The following is a 23,314-nucleotide window of genomic DNA, read 5'->3' on the forward strand; positions in this document are numbered from 1 at the left end:
ATTCTGAACTAAAGTTTAAACTTTAAAGAAACCCAAAATAGTTTGAAAATATGGAAATATAAGATCAAACACCTTTATTCCCACAATGATGCCAGCCTCCCTTCTTTGTTCCTGTCATATTTTGTAAGGTTTGCTAAACAGGGAGAGAGATCAAGAATTTGTTTTAAAAGGTGTGACACAAACATGCCCATACATACCCAGGCACGTATATTACCCATGTCTGACCATCTTTTCAATATTTCTCTTAAGGCTGTTGTTTGTGATCTTTGCCAAAAGCTAAGAAATAACTGATTGTCATGGTTATTGAGTGATATTTGTATAGGAAACAATTTTAGAGTTATGTAACATTTTTTTATATTGGGTTTCAAAACTGTTAAAGTGAAACTTGTCACCTGATTTGAGGCAGGTCTCAGGGATCACTCAATCAACATTGAGAACAACTGACATCCATTGAGCCAGCCTCTGATTAGGGGACCTAAAAGACTCTGATTAGGGGATCTAAAAGACTCTGATTAGGGGACCTCTTGGGTAAGAGGCATTAGTCTGTAACTGTATAAGAGATGACAGAAGAACACAAGTTGTGATCCATTATGGAGGAGGCATTCTGCGAGCAGGAGCATCTCTCGTAAAAGATGGATCCCAGCTTTTTGGAGTGGACAAGTGCTGTAGCAGCTAACAATTGGATAGGAAAAAGTATAAGCTATATAGAGTGTCTTTTAGGTTTTTCTTTTACTTGTAACCTTATGTTTCCAAACCCTTAAGCTTGCTTTTATTTTAATCTCGATCTTAAGATCGGTTAAATAAACTTCCATTTGGTTTTACCATCGACTTGTCCAAAAGCCTTGTGCACAGGAGAGTGTTGTACTGAGGTGAAACCAGAGAACTGAGGTGCACTGCCTCCACAGAGACAGCACACTGGTGTACATTGCAGGTGTCCAGAAGATAAGGGACTGGGCACTTGAGTGTAACAAAGTGGAGTGTATAATTTGCTAGGCTGCAGAGGGAAAGAGCAGAGCTTGTGGTCTATTTGTATTGCCAGCAGTCAGTGGCTGGGGAGAGTCTCCCCAGGTGCCATAGATAGGTCTTCCTCCCACTGTAAGCAGCTGGTAGTGATTCACTCTGGACACCTCAGGTAACCCTGAAAAGTGTTCAAAAGGGCTTTAAGAAGTCTGTATCCTATAGCCCACGTTATCAGGCCATACACGGATACTGTGTTAATCTACTGTATGATCCAGTGTCTATTGAAGATAATGGCAAAGCTTCCCGTTACTTCATTTGTACAGTAGGATCAAGCCTTTAATGAATGAAACTTTATGAAGGATAACTGTCAAATAAGTTTCAGGTTTTTGGAGTTTTGTTTCACTTTCTTTGAACAAAATATTACTTTTTAAATACAAATTGAGTATCTTCTGTAGCCAGTAGATGGCATGCATTACCAAAAAGATTAAACTAACATAAGATTCATTCCAGTAGCATGACTGCTGGATAAGTAAGAAAAATGTAGCTAATTTTCCAAAACGTAACAATTAAATACGAAGTTTGTGTGACTAATGGTGGAAATAGAAAATTTAAAATAATGGTTAAATTTACTTGAAAGTACTTACATCTTAGTTTGTCTTGTATTTTCCCACCACACATGGTTGCTAACATAGCTTTAACTGAAAACACTGTCAACTTCCCATGGCCCTCACTGCAAAATAAAATACATGATAAATCATTACTTTATGGAAGGATAAGAACAAAAATATTTCAGGGTCAGAAGAAAAGTTCATTCATGCCTTCCCTAAGTGCTATGCTTTATAAAACTATTTAACAGTGAACATAATACAAAAAATGATAGTAACATTTAGCTTTGTCAATAAATTAGAACAGCTAACAGGTAGCCAATGACAAATCACATTCTCTTGCAGAATTATGGGCATTCTATGGATGAAGAGAGGCTTGCATTTGTTTTACCTGTCCACAGCTACCTACTACATGGTGGAACCTGATTATTATGAGTCATTCCTTTCTATTTAGAATAAGCCCGTTTAATTATGTTTCTTGCTTTTACTGCTGCCCTTTCTCGGGAATTCCAACTCTTTATGAACACTGCCTGACACTCAGAGAAAGAAGTGGTATTCTAACAAAACAGGTTAGGTTACAAGATATTCTGAACATTCTGAGTAGAACAGGAACAAACATGGATGCTTGTTATTCTAATTAAAGGCACCTAGACTGCTGCACTATCAGGAACAGATGGTACAATCAGGCAACCATTTCCTAATGTCAGCATGAGAAAAAATTTGTACTAATTCCTTATAAAAACAATGGAAAGATTTTATTCAGCACAAAGTGGTATGCAAAAACAACTATTCTCATAAAAAAAATCACAAAACACTTTACAAGGAGGTGAAACACAAACAACATATAGTAACAGAGGATTATAGAGGCTATATAGAACAGTAATCTCAGGATAAAGCCATTGTTAGTGCTCAGTACGGAGTTAATTTAGTCGGAGTTGAACATAAATTAGGAGTACTGAGAGCATGTACATGAGAGTGTATAAGCAATACATAAATTCTGAGCACTATAATCCTAAATAAAAAGACTGACTGAATTATCTATATCGTACTGTGTGCTATGGATAATACTTTACAGATTTCTTACAGCAACTCTGAAAAGGTAAGATAGTATACAAGTGGAGGAGGAAACTTGGATCCTCTTCAACAAATTCTTTCTGGAGAGGAGACTCCACCTCTTCTAGAAATAAGATTTCAGAAGGATTTCAGAAGAGGAATGGGGGATTGGAGGCAGTCATTCTGGATGACATGCAGGACCCCATTATCAGATGTTCTGTTCCCAAGATGGTAGGGACCCATGATCTCTAGACCAAATGATCTATAAAGGGAGAAAACTAAATGTATTTGGTTCTGTATTCCCAGCAGACCCACCAAAACAGAGGCTGGAAGGCTGAAGATTGTGGCTGCCTCCAGAAAAACATTTCAGTCATCTGGTTTTATTTCTGTCTGGTCTCTTAGCAGCTTGTTTTAGAGGCTGCCTACGAAACTGGTATTTCATCTGTGCAAAGGAAGATAGAAAACATTATCTTGGTACTCAAAATCTCAAAAAGAGAACCTCCTCTTGGGCAGGGAGGTTGCATCAACCATACAGCTCTCGCAGCTGACCTTGCCTCCTTAGTGTGCTGTAAGGTCTTATCCATTTTATTGCGGAACGTTCTTTCTTCCTCAAAAGGAAGATCACAAATTTTGAACTAGGCAAACACAGAAAGACTAGATGAGTTCAACCATGAATGTCTGTAAAGAGGCTATAAATCTTGCCACTGCATCAAAAATGTCATATGCTACCTTCAGAGGCTGAAGGCAAGTTTTTTTTCCTTGGGTAATGTCCTTAGCCAGCTTCTGCTGGATATATGGCAATTGGTCAAGAAAAGGAAGGAGCTACATAGCTTGCCACCTCAATACCCAGAGTTGACTTTTCTGCCAAAGGCGTCCAATCTTCTGACTTCCCTGTCTGGAGGGGCAGAGAATGAAGTTCTCAGAGACTTTGCTATGATAACCAATGCATTTGTAGGAGGGTGAACAACAGAACTGAACCTGGGGGACCTGGTATAAAACAACCATCCATCTTTTGCCTTTGCAAGCATGGTGGTAAGGGATGCTAAATGTCCCCCTTTGGATAAAGGGCATTACTTTCCTTTTTTATCTGTAGGATAAACTGTAGGATGTTGAAGATGCCTTCGCTTTACTGCTGGGACAAATGTGAGCCGCAGCAATAGGGCTCCAGCCACCACATTGTGGAACTGTTTTGAAGTCAACTCTGGCAAGAGATCAACAGACCATGTTACCTGGGGAGATTATGTCTGTGTCCCAGGATCATCCTGTGGAGCTGTGACCTAATCTCTGTGCTCAGAGTGCACATGAGAGATGTTAGCCAGAGATGTTGATGGTAGCAGGACTTCTGACTGGAGTTGGTGGCATTACTGTAGGGAGTGTACCCACTGAACACTTGGGAGAAGAAGGATAATTGTAAGGGGAGATGATCTTTGTGTGTGCCTATGAACAGGTTCTCCACAGAAAGTCCACATCGGATCACAAAGGACCTCTCCCCAAGGAGGCCTACAGTGCCCTTTTATATCTTCTTCCCACTTGCTGGAAAGCTCTTTTGCTGTGACCTCGGTCAAATAGTTCCCATTGTCTAGTGCTGTCTCTGTACACAGTTCCTGGGGTAATCCTGGTGCTTGTGTGCATTTCCTCAATGAGCCATTAACATTGTTTGGCCTTTTTACGGTTGTACCTGAAAGGCTGCTTGTGGGTGTTTTCAACCTCACAACATGTTTCAGTAACACCTACAGAGCCCAACTTCATAACTTCACATATGATAATAGCACATACAATCCAACGAGATATTACTGTTGAGCAGATCAAGACTTTTGGAATGATACCTCACAAGGCATACTGTGTGTAAAACTTATCCTAATTATATGACAGTGGTGAATAACAAGGTGCCAGGGTGTCACATGATGCTGTTACCTTTGCAGCCTGAATAGTGGAACCCTAGATAGCAGTGCAAACTAAGCTAGTTTAAGGCCCTCCTCACTAGGTTAGCCAGCCTGCTTGCGAAGATGCTCTTCCCTCTCTTCGTTAGGTGGAGCCCATCTCTGCCTAGCACTCCTCCTTCTTGGAACACCATCCCACGGTCAAAGAGTCCAAAGCCTTCTCTCCAACACCACCTGCATAGCCATTCGTTGACTTCCACGATTCGACGGTCTCTCCCCAGGCCTTTTCCTTCCACGGGGAGGATGGAAGAGACCACCACTTGCGCCTCAAACAACCTTTATCCTACAGCTGTTAAAGTAGGCACTGCTAGCTACAGGTGTTATCCAGTAGTCATAAAGTAGGCAACACACCTGTAGGATAACACACCTAGAAATACCACAGGAACAAAGACTGAACTGGGGGAAGTGATGCTCCCAGGCTAAAGGGATTTCTAGCCTGTGTATGAAAACCTGGGAAACCCAAGCTGCAACGCAAAGGCAGCTTAAGAATCTGCCATCCTGTTTATCACTCAGGGTGAGAATTTGCTAATTCATAACCTATCTATCTAGTACATTAAGCTCAGTTTGCATTTTTGTTTAGTTACTAGGTAATCTGCTTTGATCTGTTTGCTATCACTTATAATAACTTAAATCTATCTTTTTGTAGTCAATAAACTTATTTTATGTTTTAATCCAAACCAGTGTATGTTTGACTAAGGTGCCTGCAGAAAATCTCTGCTTGGTTACCACGAGTGTGCATGGTCCTCTTCACTTTGAGGGAGAGGTGGACCGGGTATTAAACACATATACTGGCCAGATTTGACCAGGGCAGGACGGTATTGCTCTGGGGTCCTAGGCTGGGAAGCTGGTGGTTAGAGAGCCTACATGTAACTGCAGCTGGGTGTGTCCCTACCCGTATGAATGCTGGTGAAAGTGCAAGCTTGGAAGGCTTTGCAGCTTGTCACAGCAGCACAGTGTGAGAGGGAGTCCAGGCTGGTAGGTCAGAGGGCTTAGTGGTACCCCAGTTCCTGGGGGAATCCGTCACACATCCATTAGTGGGAATGTGCAGAGGACACCTAAAGAAGAACCAGCCCCTCCTATGAGCCTCCTAAGTTCAATGGACACTGTAGTAGGGTGTCAGGGAGAAAGTACTGGAAAGTAAAAATACAGTACCATCGGGGTCAACTGGAACAGACACCATGCAGTCCTGGGATTGGTGACGCTTCTTTTGGTGGTGCTTTCCGAGAAGCTTTTTGAATAGCCCTCTCTTCTCTTTGTGCTTTAAACAACACAGGAAGCACTGAAATGGGGAAGGCCTGTGGGTCTGGGGGACTCAACACGGGCAGGCAAGATACGAATGGTCTCGGAAGGAGCTTTTTGTGATTTGTTCTTGACACCATAACATCAGAACTGGTGTCTGGGAGCATGGGGCAATTGTCCTGGCACTATGTCTAGAGGTCTTGGCTGGCATTGAGGATGAAGTGCTGGCACTGGAATCTTGAACCTTGGACAGCTTCTAATCTGAGGAGTGCTTTTGCACTGACAAGAGACAGGCAAAATAGCAGCCCCAGGCAATCTTTGATGCCATGGATGTCTCAACAAAAAGAATAAGCCCAAAGATCTGCTCTTTCCGCACTATCAGGATGCAGAGCCTTCTCGGATCCCACCTTAACAGGTGGTGTCAAAGTCAACTTATGCAACTGTGAAGTAGTGTGTCTTGGAGCCAGGCATGGCACAAAGCCCCAGCCTGGAATGTTAACTGATGATCTCTGCTGGATCAGGAAGTAAAGGCAGCCAAGCAGACATCAGATCTGACCACAGGGGCAGAATGGTCCACCTCTGCCAGGCAGAACACACATCAGGAGACAGCATTCAACTTGAGAAGGATCCTGAGACAGGAGCTGCACCATTTAAATATCTTCTTTGGATCCTCAAGGGTTAGCATCAATCCCAGAACAGAGGTGCACACCCGGAAAGGGGAAAAATTGCTCTGAACTATTTATAGCTAGGAAATTATCTAAGAAAGTTAAAACACCAAGCTATGTACAAGAGAAAAAGCGTCTTAGTTGTCTGGCTTGGTCAGACATGGACACAGTTCTGAGGTTCCTTATATCCTCAGTCCTAAGCAGGCAGAAGGAAGTGAGGAGGGTTGGGGCTCCCACATCCGTTAAATAGCCTTGAGCTCTGATCGTTCAGTGCCATAAGGTATCACACAGCTTTCTAGAAGGGTCCAAAACACTGACACAGGCTCTTGAGATCCCATTAGTGGGAACATGAGGAAGTGCTAGATATGCTGTCATAGGAATCTTTCACATGCTTAGCTCCATTATGATTGGGCTTTAAGAAATTCTTTGACCTTGGAAATTGAAAAACTGGCTAAGGGAATGAGTCCCCTGATAAAATGTTGGGGTTTACTGGTTTACTTCAAAAGCAGGCTGTTCAGATTGGCTTAGGGCCACTTGGGTTTCACTCGGACACCAGGAAGAGTTTTGAAACTGGAGTTTTATTGAATTTAGAAATAAATAAAACAAACCAACCAAAAACCAAACAAATAAGACACCCCTGGTTGCACAAGCCCCATTGCTGCTCATTCCTTTCAGAACACACACAACTCTGCTGCTGCAACCAGAGCTGTTCCCTTTGCCCCTTTCAGCAGACCTTCAATCCTTAAAGGGACAAGACACAGGTAAACTCACAGATTCCAAGGCCAGAAGGGAAAACTGTGATCATCTGGTCTGGCCTCCAGTATAGCACAGGCCACAGAACTTCCCCAAAATAATTCCTAGACCAAATTCTTAGAAAAACATCTAATCTTCTTTTAAAAATTGTCAGTGATGGAGAATCCACCATGGCCCTTGGTAAAATGTCCCAATGGTTAATTGCACTCACTGGTCAAGAATTTACGCTTTATTTCCAGTCCGAATTTGTCTAGCTTCAACTTCCAGCCATTGGATACTGCTATGCCTATGCTAGATTGAAGAGCCCATTATTTGTTCCCCATACAGATACCGATAGACTGCAATTAAATCACCCCTTAACTTTCTCTTTGTCAAGCTAAAAGGAATGCCGCCAATTGGAAGGCATGAGATGCACTGTCCTAGAGTTGGGGGTTCCACGACCACCGCTCCCAAGAGAAGGAGGCGGGTGGTGGTGGTCGGGGAACTCTCTCATCAGGGGGACTGAGTCATCTATCTGCTGCCCCGACCGGGAAAACCGAGAAGTCTGCTGCTTGCCAGGAGCTAGGATTCACGATGTGACGGAGAGACTGCTGAGACTCATCAAGCCCTTGGATCGCTACCCCCTCCTGCTTCTCTATGAGGCATGTTTTCTAACCCTTTAATCATTCTTGAGGCTCTTTTCTGAACCCTCTCCAGTTTATCAACACCCTTGAATTGTGGGCAGCAGAACTGGATACAGCATTCTAGCAGTGATTTCGCCAGTGCAAAATATAGAGGTAAAATAACCTCTCTACTCCTACTCAAGATTCCCGTTTATTAACCCCACAATTTTATTAGCTCTTTTGGCCACAGACTCACACTGGGACCACAATGTCTAACCCTGACATTCCCGTATGAGTGCTATAGCCCTCCCTCGTAAATGTAATATCATTCCAACACTTCCGTTAAAAAAACAAAACATATAATCCATCCATTTGACTTAATAGCAGTAATCCACGCATTCCACAAGCTCACAACTGTTATTCCCAATTGACAGTTTGGGCCTCTCCTGTGTCATGAGTTCTGTACTAATGGTGAAAGTTTCTGCATCGCTCTTCAGTTTATTTCACAAAGCAGAAAGATTCTGCAGCAATTTTAGTTCCACTATCCAACTAAATAATCAGTTCTGAACACCCTAAATCCCCAAAGATATTCATACCTTATGAATAAGGATACAATTTTGTCACAGAGTTCACAGATTCTGTGACTTCTTTGGCTTCAGCCCTGGTCAGAGCGGTGGGGCTGGAGCAGCGACTGGGGACGGGGCTGGAGCAGCCCCTCCCCCCCGGGGACTGAAGCAGTGGGCAGGGGCTGGAGCAGCAGTGGCCAGTCCCCGCCACAGAAGCAGCTGTGGGCCTAGAGTAGCGGTTAGTCCCCACTTCACTGTCCCTGTTATTTTTAATAAAAGTCAGGAACAGGTTACAGGCCTCTGTGAATTTTTGTTTACTGCCCATGACCTGTCTGTGACTTTTACTAAAAAATACCACGACAAAATCTTAACTACTTATGAAATAATATTTCCTATGCGATCAGTGGTTTAACCATATAGCTCCAAGTGACAGTGCATATGTCAAGCTATTCAGAAAATGTATTAAATTAACATAATTACAAACTACCCAGTACTATAAGACACTTGATATAGAGCAATATCCATACCTTAGGTCAATATCACTTCTTTTATCAATATTACATCAGTCTTGTATACAAAACAGGATAAGGTATAGGAATAGGCACTTGGTAGGGCATGTGACAAACATGAAGACAACCGGTGGTGTATTCACCAGTCCAACTGTTGGATTTAGATACTGACAAGTAGGTGTCCCTAAACTTTCATATGTCAGTGTCTGAGGGCCTCTTATCCCTCTAGTCAGACGACCTTGAATGTCAGTGGATTGTTCTGGTGATCTGCCCTCTTGTGCATTACTGGTTTCAGGTTCCTTGGCATAATCTGGCATTCATGTCTTTCAGTGCTTGGTGCAAATATTACATCAGTTTGATCAGCAGTTTCCAAGTTTACAGGATTAACATCATCCTTATTTCCCAATCATAGATTAAATGTTTCTGCTTCTGGATTCAGAGTATCTGTGCCGTGGGCAAAATCTGGTACCATTATGTAATGTGGTTCATCTTCACTCTCCGTATCAGAATTACTGGAGTCCAAGTTCCAGTCCCCATTTTGATCTCTTATTGCACTAGTTTGCCTAGTTCTCTGGGTCGTCTATTGTGGTGGTTTAGAGGGTAGTGTAATCTCCAATGGTAAGAAGTCACAGGGAAGAAAAAGATTTTGGAGAATTCTACCACGTCCTTCTCCATCTTCTGCTTTTACTTCATAGACTGGACTATCCCTTTTCCTTTGAAATACTACATGAATATTACTTTCCCAGCAGGATCTTAATTTGCCTGGTCCCCATCTCTCTGAAAGATTCAGGACAAGTATTCTGTCACCTGGCAACAGGGCAGCACATTGTACTTTCTGATCATAGTGATTCTTAACATGAGCAGCAGACTTTTTTTAGAACATTATGATGCCATTTTATAAGCTTCTGTCAAGCTTCTGAAATGTTGTCTCCACCTCTCAATGTAATCTTTAAAGTCCCCAGGTCAGAGTTTATAGATAGATCAAATGTGAGGTCAATGGGCAAATGTGGTCATCTTCTATATAATAAATACAAGGGTGTAGCCTCATTTCATGTACAGTTATAGGCATAGATTGCCTTCTTAAAGGAGTTCTTACAGTGGGACTTTTATTTTTCTGGCAAGGTTTTCAACATAGCCAGCAGAGGTCAGTTCAGCCTTTCTACTTGTCCATTGCACTGTGGGTGGTGTGGGGTTGTGAGAGATGTTTCACTTTTACAGTAGTGCTGTAACTTTCTGAATACATTATGTTCCAACTCTGCTCCTTGGTCATAATGGATGAGATGGGCAGTGTTATGGGAGAGGGCAAGAGCAAAAAAGGAAGGATGGGAAAGGAAGGAATAGCTAGGGGGGCAAACAATATGAAAGGCTATAGATGACATTCTGAAAAAATGTGGAGCTGCTAATTAACAGTTGGAACTCTGCAGCTGTCATTCAGAGATCCCACAGAGAAAACCTTCTGCCTAAAAAGAAGGATAACAAGTCTAATGAACATGATCCACCCCTGTTGCAACAAGACTGCTAGGAAGGGATGTGGACATATGTTTAAGGGTCCAAACCAAACCAAAAGAAAATGCTGCACTCTGAAGAGACAACTGTAGTCCTTCTATCAGTCAGAAGATGAGGTGTTAGCCCCTTCCTTGGCAAACTCTAGGTGGGATCAAGACTTAGTATCAAAACATGTGTTATATTAACATGGTTTTATGCACCAGATTTAATCAGGAAACTGCATGTACATAAATTTGAGACTCTCCTATTATGCGATTTTACAGCAAAATCATGCTACCATTAGGTTAATGTTATTTTCTATTTTAATTAGCATTTCACAAAAAGGCTTGGCTACAATATGTCCCAGGAACCAAATGTGGCCAGCTAAGAGCCTTCATGTACAACATTGTTGCCCTTTATCTTTAATTCTAATATGTGGCCTGTAGAGACATACAGGTCCCAGCAGGCAGTGATTCATCTTGCTCAAGAACAAAATTTTAAAGATTGATCATTGCTTGCCATGATGTATAAATTTCCGCAGATACCACTACATTACAGATGTGCAATCTGCTCCACTTTATAAAATTTAGGTGCAGCCCTTAAGCAGAGTGTGCCCAAATAAATGAACTAGTTTTAAAAAAAGGAATGCACCTGGAAGAGTTACTAACCTGTCATATGCTGCTATCATAAAGTTGAGGAGAAGGCTGATGGATTGCTCCACACTGATCTGGTGAGTCGAAGGAAGGCGTTTATTTAGCTGGTAGTAGATGGATGAAATGATTGTTTCCAGTCGAGAAACACTGATCTCTGTGTTGTGATCCAATGTATTAAGGCCATTGTCTCGGAAGGCTTCAATCATATTCCAGATATCAACAAGATGAACTAAAAGTAAAGAAAGAAATTAACTGTTATTTTTTGTAACATTCAGTTTTACTCTTAGACACACCACTTTCGGAAAACATGTAATTTTTGGTATTTTAAAAAAGCAGAATCCATCCTCAGAATTCAGAAACGGGAGAAGAGGGCATCCTATTAAAATCACCAAAGTGGAGAATAAATTATATTCCTCACAATGTGTTTGGTCACAAAAACTCACAAGAAAACCTTTCAATTGTCAAAATCAGGCTATAGTGAACATTTAGTCTAATCATGTTCTATTAGTTCTTTAAGAGCTGTTAAAGAGTATATATTCCTGGAATAAAAAAATTAAGGCTGCAAAGCGAAGCACTAAAAGTCAGGAAGTGTTTTAATTTAATTTTTTTCTCATTCTAAACCATAACTGTGCTTCGTTGTGGTCATGCTTTATAGCAAAGTCTAATTACTGGGACATATTTTAGATCATGCAGGCAACCTTCGCTTTGACATTTCCAAACCTGAATGCTTTTCTTAGAGTTTTCAGGGAAAACAAAGAAACTCCGTCATATGCAGCTATTTCATAGACACCAATAAAGTATTCTGTGCTGCAAAATATGTGGCACTCCAAGAGGCAAAGTGGACCGGTGCTTCATTTGAGCTTGCACCCAACTCACTGAGTACACATTTTTGATCATTGAATGATATGGCTTTGCAGTGTCTTGTCCATCTCTTTCCACAGTAGCCTTCTAAAAGTACAGAGCAAGGCAGGGTTCCCTTTATAAACATCACTTCAACCATTCTACTTCCTTGATCTTGTCATTATGACAGGTACGTTCAGCAGTGGTGCCTAATCCATTATTGTTAGTGTCATATTTGTAATGTTATGCTTAAAGAGGAAGGGAGGTCCAGTGGTTAGGACACTAGCCAGGGACTTAGAAGATCTTGGTTCAATTCCCTACTCTGCCACAGAGTTCCTGTGTGACCTTATAAGTCACTTAGTCTCTCCATGCCTCAGTTGCCATCTGAAAAACAGGAATAACCACACTTCCTATTTCTCAGGGGTGCCTCGTGGAAAAATACATTAAAGACTGTAAGGTGCTCATAGTATGGCCAGACAAGTACCTTAAGTAAATTGAAGCTTTGGTGGAACTGGAAGCCTAACACACCAAGCCACTACCCTCATAGGGCACTTCATCTTTTCCATTTGCCCTGTGGAGAGTAATCTCTTAGGGTTATCTTTGGTTTTTCCTCTGCAATACTGAGCACATTTTTGGTACTAAACAAATAAGTACCAGATCAGCTTCTGAACAAAAATAGATATACACACAGTCTTCTATCCATGTCTGTACAAGGCTGTTCCTCATTTTAGTATTTCCATTTGTACCTTTGGACGCATGCCTAGTATAAATGAATTTGAACACTCTGAAGAGCTGGGCTTGTGTTGCTGACAAAACAGCAGCAGCAGCAAACGTAGTGTATTAGGAACTCCCATAATAAACCAGGTTCCCCCACTCTTACCCCTGGACGCACACACAGCCCCATCATCCCATCTCCCCAAGTCTGGGGGTGCCATGTAAGGCAAGAGAGTACCTACCAGTTTGCACTCCCCTTGACCACGCAAAGGACCCAGCAGGCTGCAGCCAGCTAATATAATTAGCCCTGTAGCAGAAAAAAGCATTCCAACCAACTCAGGGTATTTCTATATTGGATATTCTGACAGATAAAAATAAATTGATCACTGAACTAGAAGTTGATGGTTGCCTAGGTTCCAATGAGCACGATCAAATTTCATTTTTTGGGCAGGCTCGCGCACACACACACATACAATATAGTCCTGGAACAGTAACTAAAGCCTTATTTCACATTGAGTTGACACATATTGGTAGACCATACTAGTAGAATGCACATGGGACGACTGTGCCTTCCTTCAATTTGCATTATTACGTTCAGATGTCGGGGGCTTGGTATGTCCTAAATACTTGGCATTCTGGGAGGGGATCCCATAGTCCTTTGCTTCACAATTGTGCTGTGTGCATTAGAGGTTTTTTGCTGCACATTATGGGATGTGCAGGGGAAGCCAGTGGAATTCTGGGACTTAGGGTCAAAATTAAAAATTTCCATGATTCCAGTCTCTCTGTCCCATGCTTCCTCTTTCTGGGTGGGCTAGCACCATTTTTGAATTCCTGTCGGCCAACGTGGACCCAACAATGATCTGCGCCATTGTGCTAGCAGCCACGAATACGCAGAAGCTATCTGGGCTTCTTGAGTTCCTGAAGCCAGGTGGCCTCAGTTTTGGACTTTGCACTCTGTACCACCAAGCAGATAATGTAGCCAGTAGCAGAGGAAGGAGGAGGAGGAGGACATCGAGCAACTGCTACTACAGAACTATTCCTGGAGCAGCATCACATTGTGCATTGCCATTTCTGGGCTCAGGAAACCAGCGCTGATTAGTGGGAAAGGATCATTCTGCAAAACTGGGATGACCAGCAGTGGCAAAAGAATTTCAAAATGGCGAAGGCAAACTTTTTTGAGATCTGTGCTGCACTAGCCCTGCAGTACTGTCAGGGATGCTTACTGCTTTTACTTTTAGTCTCAGGCCTGAAGATGTGCAGCTGTGAGTGCAGCTGTTATCCAGGTGGGAGTGGGGAATGAATTATGAACATTGCAGCACCTTCAATGTGTGGCCTTGAATATAGCTAATAAGAATACTGTGGCATGGCATGGCTTGGCTTGACTGGATTGCATATACCAAATAAGTACTTGGGTGGCGTTTCTTATTTCATCTTGCATCTGTGTTTTATATTTTTATAAAAACCTATGGCTTATGGAAAAGGTACGGTTTTTCTGTGTACTATGCATTACCAAATCATTTTAAATGAATTTTTAAAGTTTTTTACTATTAAACAATTTATTGTGTAACAAACAGAAATGAACCTTTAATTAAAACAATGAAATACTGCTTTAAAGTGAGACTGTGCGGTGGAGGGGAAAACACAAGAATGGGTATGTTCCAGTTCACAGGCAAGCATACGTCTTGCCTCCGCCTCTTCTTGTTCTGCTTTTTCGGGGTCATGTGTTGGGGCTCTAAGTATCATGCCTAAAAGAGCTGGGTTCCCAGATAAAACTGTTCTCACTGCCTCAAGTTTCAGCTGGAGTGGGGAATGGTATCTGGGAGAACGGCTGTTTAGGGGCTGTGGGGAATATATGCCTGTGTTCCCAGTACCCTGTATTGTCCAGGGATTGCAGAACATGGCTGGGTCCTGGTTGAGGACACGCGATTGTCTGTGTGACTTCTACGAGCATGCAATGCAGCTGAGCATTCTGATTCTGGATTGCCTCCAAGAGCTGCTGCCGCATGTATATCCTTCTCTACCCTGTCTTTTGCCATGGCAACTCTGTCTCTGGCCACTGCAAAACTTTCTCTGATATCTCCCTATCTTTTCCTCTCAGACCTCCAGCTTGCTGCTGTTTTCAATTTGGGAGCTCTGGAAACATTTCATCCGCAGTTTTCTGTTTCTTCCCCTTCAAGTTAGCCAGCCACTCAGCCATTCATAAAGGTCCCATCCTTGCAGGTCTGGCCACTGCAGGTGCCATAGATCCCAGAGGATTGCAGAAGGGAAAACATAGTACCTAACTTGAAAAAGGGGAACAAGGAGGATCCAGGGAATTATAGACCAGTCAGCCTAACTGCAATACCTGGAAAGGTACTAGAACAAATTATTAAATAATCAATATGTAAGCACATAGAGATTAATAGGGTGATAAGTAGTAGCCAACACGCAGAGAAAAATATGCCAGGTTTTGTATTGATTGTTTGAAGCCTTAACTGTTTGTCTTTCTCAAACCCTGTGAAAAGCCAGTCAGAGTTGTACAGCTATACCATTCCTAAGGTAAATTTATTTTCCTGTACAAATGTGTGTTACAGGGCATATATATATATATATTTCAGCAGGAAGCTGTAGTCTTAATACCTTTAAGGGCATGCAATACCAATGTCTACCTTATATAAACTGAGAATACGAACCATTTTTTTCTCCTGTAACTTCATCTCAAACCTGTTGAATTTCACATACCTGAATTTTTCTTTATTTGAATATGCTGTGGGAACAGAGTAGAGGGCAGGTGGGGTAGAGGTTGTGGCTGTGCCATGCTGCCATTCTGAGCACGATAGATGCAGGGAGGGGGGAAAAAAAACAGGTTGATGGTACATGCCCTCTATGGCATGGGCTAGTAAACAGTCTATGGTCAGGGCTTTAGCATGAAACAAAAGCCAACTGCCGGGTGCAGCCACCATTTTGAAATACAGACATGTATGTGGACTTAATGTTTGTTCATTGGATGTAATCAACACCAAATGGCCTTTGAATTAATAAAGCAGTGCATGTAAGGAAACTAAGTCATGATAAATGTTAATAAAACTAATAGGAAAATAATTTCCAACAGAGGTAGAAACTGTTTCCAGGATCCCTTTATATAGCCTTTATTTTTTTTCTGAAGTATTAGGTTGTTTGTTGACTGTTTTCCCCTTAGGAAACAGTGTAATGTCTTATTTTTTTTGTTGTATGACTTCTAGAATGATTAACATAGATCTGGAATTTTCTAAGCTCTTGAAGGAGAAGTGAAAAATAAATCCTCAAAGCATTTTTCTCTTAAGCATTTTCAGTTCTGTCTAAATTGGCATGCATACTCAATCACTAGACATGTACATACTCATGCATGCTCTCCATACTTATGCCAAGTGTTCACATATGCTGTGCTGGACACAAATATAATGCTAGCTACGTGCGTTTACTCACATCCACACTGCCACTGTTACACAACATTAGTGTTACCATTACAGGGGTGGTATCCCAGGGCACAGTGCAGACAGGGAGACACTCTAGAAACTGTTTTGTTCTGTGTTCCAGGTACTGTCCCCCACCTTCACAAATCTGTCAACTGCAGTTCCTCATTACATCTTCCCTCACTGTTATTCCCTGCCAAGGTGGATGGAAGACAGAGCAATGGTATGATGATGTGCTTCTGCTCCCGCTCCTTATTGCGGGATAAACAGTTATGCAGTGGAGTAGGTGTTTGGCAAGATGATAGGTGGAATTTGGGCAGAAATTTGACATATCAAAGACTGCTGACCTTGCTGCTAAATGACAAGTAATTTAGCTCATATAGTATAGATATGGTGAATGCCAGTATTGCCACAGTATATCCTGGAGTGGACTGTCACTTCTGGTGCAGGAGAACAAATAAGTGTTGTAGGATCACATCATTTTGGAAACCTGGGATGACCAGCAGTGGCTTTAGAATGAGGAACTTCTGAATGATAAAACAGACCTTTATAGAGCCATGTTAGGAACTTGCACCAAACCTCCAGCCCCAGAACACTTAGGTTGCGTGTTCTGCTGCACCGAGAACTAATAATTTCTCTATGCACAGAGCACCAACTGCACTTCCCCATCATGTGCATATATCCTTGTGACTTCAGATATTTCTGAACAGAGGAAGAGGGGGATGCAGACAGAAAAGTGTTTATAGTATAATAGCAGTAGATGGTTACACCATTGCAATTCATGTGCTGTGAATTGTGGGGCCCAATCCAAAACCTAAAAATATCTTATGTTCATCACACTTAGGACATCAGTCAAGGAAACGATAACACTTGGTGGCATTCAAGGACTCCTGCAAGCTCATCTTTCCCCTCCTGGATGCTCAAGGGTGTCCCCCGGCAAAAGGGTTTTGGGTAACAGTGGAGGGCGTTTGTCCCAGGAATCTTGCAGGCTCCATGGTCTCCTTCTAGACACTTGGGGGTTAGGTCCTCTGGCTCAGCTGTACCCCGGGCAGCAGCTGGAGAAGGAGGTGGAAGCGGTTGTGCAGAGGCAATGGCAGCAAGCAGACCCCGAACTCAGTCGACTACCAGTTCTATAAGCCTCTTCAACAGGGAATGCTCCCTTTCCCTATGGCTTGCCTTCTGCTCATGAACCAGTTCACCAGTGTGTCTTCCTACTGGGGAGACTAATCCTCTCATGCCCTGAGGAACTCAGAGTGCTCCTTGTTCCTTCTGTCCATCCCTCTGAGTAGCTCTTCCAGGGTCCTTCTCCGTCTGCCTCTGCTGTCTCTGGGGTGCTGCACCTGCCCTCCTGACAGAATGGATTCCCTCTCAGGAGACGAAGGTCCTGCCAATTCAAAGACAAGGGTAGCATTTTTTTTTCCTTTGGAAGAAGCTGAGAAATCCCTATCACATAAAATAACTTTGCTGTAGAAGGCCACACTTATGATACTTTTAATCATTCCATGAATGCAACTATTAGACTACCCTTGGTTCTCACACAAGTCTTGCATACCAGGAGGAAGGAGCAGAGGTAAGAATGGTAAGAAAAATGTTCTAATGTTTTTAAAAAAATTAAAATTGTCATAATGTCTCAAAGCAGGGGGAGGGGCAGTTCTGTTCAGGGGCTATGTTATCAGTATGCAAATTATTCTTTAAAGGTTGGTGACCATTTGAAGAACATACCGTTTTCAAGGTACCAAAATAGAAAAGAGATGGCTTTGCAGTCCTGTGGGGAAGATCTGGCAATCTATGCAGAAGATTTTTCTGCTAATGGTCAACCCTCTACATATTGCTGAATGGATGGGTTTGAGTAGCTCTGAAGGTGGGCCAAGAAGATTTGCAACACTGCCACTAAACCTCAAGACCTAGCTGGTGTTTCTGCTATGCCAAAAATTTGGTGAAATATACTTACAGGACTAAGAGGCAATTCAACTGGAAATTGACTATATTCTCAGCTAACATATGGAGTTTCCTTGAAAAGGGAAATGTAAACAACAAATAGCACCAACCACACCCCCGGCATCACCAGAAAATCCTGCCCCTGTGCCTGTCTAACAACAGTGAAATGGAGGAAAAGAAAGATACTGCAACTGTATTTCCTTCCCTGAAGTTTCAGATCAGCGCCCTCACTCCTCCACTGCAACTGCCAGTCTGGATCCTTCTCCCACCTCCATTCCCCACAGCTTGCGCAGCATGGCTCAGAGAGGGGCGAGGCAAGACACCAGGGATCAGGACAGGAAAAATTCTGCAATCTTCCAAGGGAGAAAGGACTGCTGTAACTAACTTTTCCTCAAAGTATTCCCTTCCCCTTCCACTGCCCACCCCTCCACCTCAAATCTTCTCCCCATTCCACATGGCTCAGTTTTGTAAGAGGACGATAAGATTGGGATTGGGTGATAAAAGTAGAGAAACAATGTAATCTTCCAAAGGATTTTCTACAATTTTTACAATTGTCCTGTACTCAACCAGGAACGTGGTAAATCTACCTGCTCCCTTTCCCCGGTTCACACAGCCCCAGGATCATTGCTGCCTGACTGCTCGCCAAGAAGAGTACACACACAGGGCACAGTGATTTTTCTCTAATAATCTGTTTTTTAGACACAGCATCAGCCAAACACATAGTAGTGACTCCTAACCCCCAAGTGACTCATCAGAAATCAATATAAATAATTGATTTATAGCAGTGTCTTGCTCGGGGACATTTCTGGGTTGAGCAGAGCAAGGATTGGGCATAAAATCAACAATGTAACACCAGAGCAAGAGCAGATATTGACAGGGAAGTGGGGGTCCACTATAACTTACCAGCCTCAGGTTCTGCTTCCTGCCACAGCTCGGGGTCCTCCTCAGATTTGTCAGAGCGGCAGGGAAGCGAAGAGGGGATTCCTCAACCAGCTTGTCTAGGTAAAGGTGCAAAAAAAACACATGCGCCTCATCCTTTGGGGTCTTCTGGGAAATCCTCCATAGTTCCTGCTGCCTGCTCATCCTGGCCCTCATCAGCATCCCATCGGACAATGACATACTGACAAAATGTACAAATGCTTTTATACCAATGCTAGAAGTCTAAATATTAAGATGGGTGAACTAAAGTGTCTGGCATTAAATGAGGATATTGATATAACAGGCATCATGGAAACGTGGTGGAATGAAGATAATCAATGGAATGGGGTAATACCGGGTATAAATATATACAGGAATGACAAAATAGGTCATACTGGTGGGGAAGTGGCACTACATGTGAAAGAAAGCAGAGTCAAATAAAGTAAAAATCTTAAATGAATCAAACTGTTGCATGGCATCTCTATATAAACATACCATGTTTGAACAATAACAGTTTAGCAGTAGGGATATATGACTGACCCCCTAATCAGGATGGTGATAGTGACTGTGAAATACTCAGGGAGATTAAAGAGGCTACAAAAAACAGAAAACCTAATAATAATAATAATGGGGGATTTCAACTATCCCCATACTGACTGGGAACATGTCACTTCAGGAAGGGATGCAGACATAAAATTTCTAGACACATTAAATGACTGCTTTTTGGGGCAGCTTGTCCTGGAACACAAAAGGGGAGAGGCAAGTTTTAATTTAGTCCTAAGTGGAACACACAATCTGGTCCAAGAAGTGACTATAGCTGAATCACTCAATAAAAGTGACCATAATGTAATTAAATTTAACATCCTTGTGGGGGGAAAATGCCAAAGAAACTCACCATAGTACCCTAGAACTTCACAAAGTGAAACTACACAGAAATGTGGAAGCCAGTTAAACAGATATTAAAAAGAACAGTCAGAAGGGTGAAATGCCTGCAAACTGCATGGAGACTATTTAAAAACACCATAATAGAGATCACACTAAATGTATACCCAATTAAAAAAAACTCCAAGAGGACCAAAAAATGCCACCATAGCTAAACACCAAAGTAAAAGAGGTGTTTAGAAGCAGAGAGTCATCCCTTAAAAATTTAAAGTCAAATCCTAGTGAGTAAAATAGAAGGGAGGATAAACTCTGACAAGTCAAGTGTGAAAGCATAAGTAGGAAGGCCAGACAAGGATGTGTGTCCTTAGGTAGTTGTTCTTCAAACAGCAAAATTTATTTAAGCATATCAGAAGCAGGAAGCCTACCAAACAGCCAGTAGGGCCACTGGACCATGGAAGTACTAAAAGAGCACTGAAGGAAGACAGTGCTGTTGCGGAGAAGCTAAATTAATGCTTTCACCTGTCTTCACTGCAGAGGATATGGGGAAGAATTCCATACCCAAGCCATTCTTTTTAGGTGACAAATTTGAGGAACTGTCCCAGATTGAGGTGTCAACAGAGGATGTTTTGGAACAAACTGAAAAATTATACAGTAATAAGTCACCAGGACCAGACAGTATTCACCCAAGAGTTTGGAAGGAACTCAGATATGAAATTGCAGAACTATTAACTCTGGTATGTAATCTATCACTTAAATCAGTCTCTGTACCAGATGACTGGATAGCTAATATAATGCAGACATTTTAAAAAAGGTCCAGAGGCGACTGTGGCAATTACAGGCCAGTAAACATAACTTCTGTTCCAGGCAAACTGGTTGAAATTATAGTAAAGAACAGAATTATCAGACACACAAATAAACATGACATTGGTGAAGAGCAAACGTGGCTTTTGTACAAGGAAATCATGCCTCACCAATTTATTAGAATTCTTTGAGGAGGTGGACAAAGGTGCTCTAGTGCACTTGGACTTTCAGAAAGCCTTTGACAAGGTCCCCCACCAAAGGCTCTTAAAAAAAGTAAGCAGTCATGGGATAAGAGGGAAGGTTCTCTCATGGACAAGTAACTGGTTAAAAGACAGGAAACAAAGAATAGGAGTAAATGGTCAGTTTTCAGAATGTAGAGCGGTAATTAGCAGGGTCCCCATGGATCTGTACTGGAACCTATGCTGTTCAATACAGGTCTGGAAAAAGGGGTAAAAGTAAGGCTGCAGAAGTTTGCAGACAATATAAAATTACTCAAGATAGTTAAGGCCGAGGCAGGCTGCAAAGAGTTACAAAGGGATCTCTCAAAACTGGGTGACAAAAAGGAAGATAAAATTCTATGTTGATAAGTGCAAAATAACACACATTGGAAAAAAAAATCCCAGCTATACATACAAAGTGATGGAGTCTAAATTAGCTGTTACCAATCAAGAAAGATCTTGGGGTCATCATGGATAGTTCTCTGAACACATCTGCTCAGTGTGCAGCGGCAGTCAAAAAGCTAATAGAACATTGGGAACCATTAGGAAAGGGCTAGACAATAAGACAGAAAATATCATAATGCCATTATATAAACCCACACCTTGAATACTGCATGCAGTTCCGGTCACCCCACAAAAAAGATACATTAGAAATGGAAAAAATACAAAAAAAAGGACAACAAAGGCGATTAGGGGTATGGACCCGTTTCCATATGAGGAGAGATCAAAAAGGCTGGGACTGTTCACCTTAGAAAAGGCGACTAAGGGGGAAAGATATGAGAGAGATCTCTAAAATTATGAATGTGTGGAGAAAGTGAATACAGAAGTCTTCTTTAACTCCTTCAAATAACACACAAACCAGGGGTCACCAAATGAAATTAACAGGCAGCAGGTTTTAAACAAATGTAAGGAAGTACTTCTTCACACAGTGCAGTCCAGCTGTGGAACTCGTTGTCAGAGGATGTTGTGAAGGCCAAAAGTATAGCCCCGTTCAAAAAAGAATTAGATGAGTTCATGGAAGATAGGTCCATTGATGGCTATTAGTCAAGATGGCCAGGGACGCAATCCCATACTCCAGGTATCCCTAAACCTCCAGCTGACAGAAGCTGGGACTAGACGACAGTGGATGGATCATTTGATAAATTGCCCTCTTCTGTTCATTCTCTGAAGCATCTGGCAGTGGCCACTATCGGAAGATAGAACATCGGGCTAAATGGACCATTGGTCTGACCACTATGGCCTTTCCTATGTTCTTATGACTGTTCTAGTCTTTTGCTCTCCTGTACAGGAGCCTGAAGCGCTTGATGCACTCCTGGAATGGGCTGGAGTCAGCTCAACGTCCACCTGATCCAGCTTCTGTGAAATTTCCTGAAGTACATGTTCCTTCTGCTTTGGCACAGTTGTGGAGGACGTTGTACTCCAATCACATGTGTGGACACTAGAGCCTAGTCTACACAGATTTTGTACCAGTATAACTATTTGAATTAGGGAGTGCTGTATTTAGTAATCATAATAACTGTACTGGTACAACCCCTATTGTACAGGAATTTTACAACTTTTATACCAGTATAGAGCACCTTTATACTGATGTAATTGTTTCCACAATAGGATGGTTATAATGTTTTGACCAGACTAATATAGTTGAGTGTATATTGCGTTTTAGTCAAGTCGTACATCAATTTAAAGTAACATGCACAGATGAAATTGCACTGCCTTACCTAAATTGGTGCAATATCGTATATTTAGTTATACTGGTGCAACTTTCAGTTTAGACCAGGCACTAGTTTCACAAGATTTTTACTTCCTTGGTATTTGCACTGTCATAATCTTAACAGTTTTTCAATTTGTCAGCATTCCAAGGTAGACAAAACCTGAATTTCTAATGTAAAAAACAAAAATAAGACTTCCAAAAAGAAGTTTCAGCCTTCTTTATACTCCAAATGTGTCATTTATTGCTTAATACTTATTTCCCTTTTTAGCTCAACCTTAAATAAGTCACATGAGAAATTCTTAAAACAAAATGGCGTTGCATATTTTGATGTTCTTAGAGCCTCTTACCACATTGTGAAAAGCTCAAAATGACTCTTGAATTTGCATCTTCCACATGACAGTCTGATTTCTGTGTTGAGTCACTGATCAGGCCAAGTTAAAGACACTTAATTGTATATTGTTAAGTAAGGCTGTCAATCCATGCCTTTGGTTCTTTTGACCCTGTCAATGATGTAATCCCACATGACTGTTGACCTTTCCTTTTTTTTTTCTCCTATCATCCATTGTCTGCTTCCCAAGATAAGTCACGCTCTATTTTGGTTGGACTGAAACAAATACTGGTTTACATTTTTCAGAATTTATGCTTGTAAATGGGTATTTTTCTGTCAATATTTTTTGTGTGCAACCCCAAAATAAATTAGGAAGAACTAGAGGATTTTCAGCCTTTCCTCCTCACACTTGCAAGAATGGAATATACATCATGCTTCTAAAATGGTATAAAAGCAAATCTGAAAACAGTATCTCTATAAGAACAAGCTTTATATTCACCACT

General features: G+C 41.8%; 1 protein-coding gene across 19 annotated transcripts in view; it reads right to left on the bottom strand.

Annotated features, from left to right (window-relative positions):
• The window catches only part of DTNB (dystrobrevin beta), a 375,219-nt gene that overhangs the window by 309,604 nt on the left and 42,301 nt on the right, over window positions 1–23,314 (bottom strand). For 7 of the 19 annotated variants that reach the window (XM_077812270.1, XM_077812266.1, XM_077812264.1 and 4 more), the window contains 2 exons: window positions 11,046–11,259; window positions 1,605–1,690 (listed from right to left, as the gene is read on the bottom strand). In XM_077812270.1, coding sequence (XP_077668396.1) covers window positions 1,605–1,690; window positions 11,046–11,259 — 300 coding nt within the window. Of the gene's footprint in view, window positions 1–1,604; window positions 1,691–11,045; window positions 11,260–12,826; window positions 12,892–15,305; window positions 18,307–18,856; window positions 19,074–23,314 lie in introns of all 19 variants that reach the window. The other 12 variants (XM_077812276.1, XM_077812275.1, XM_077812272.1 and 9 more) reach the window with 10 other exon arrangements.

Source organism: Eretmochelys imbricata, chromosome 3 (assembly GCF_965152235.1).
Source record: "Eretmochelys imbricata isolate rEreImb1 chromosome 3, rEreImb1.hap1, whole genome shotgun sequence".
NCBI classification, from domain to species: domain Eukaryota; kingdom Metazoa; phylum Chordata; order Testudines; family Cheloniidae; genus Eretmochelys; species Eretmochelys imbricata.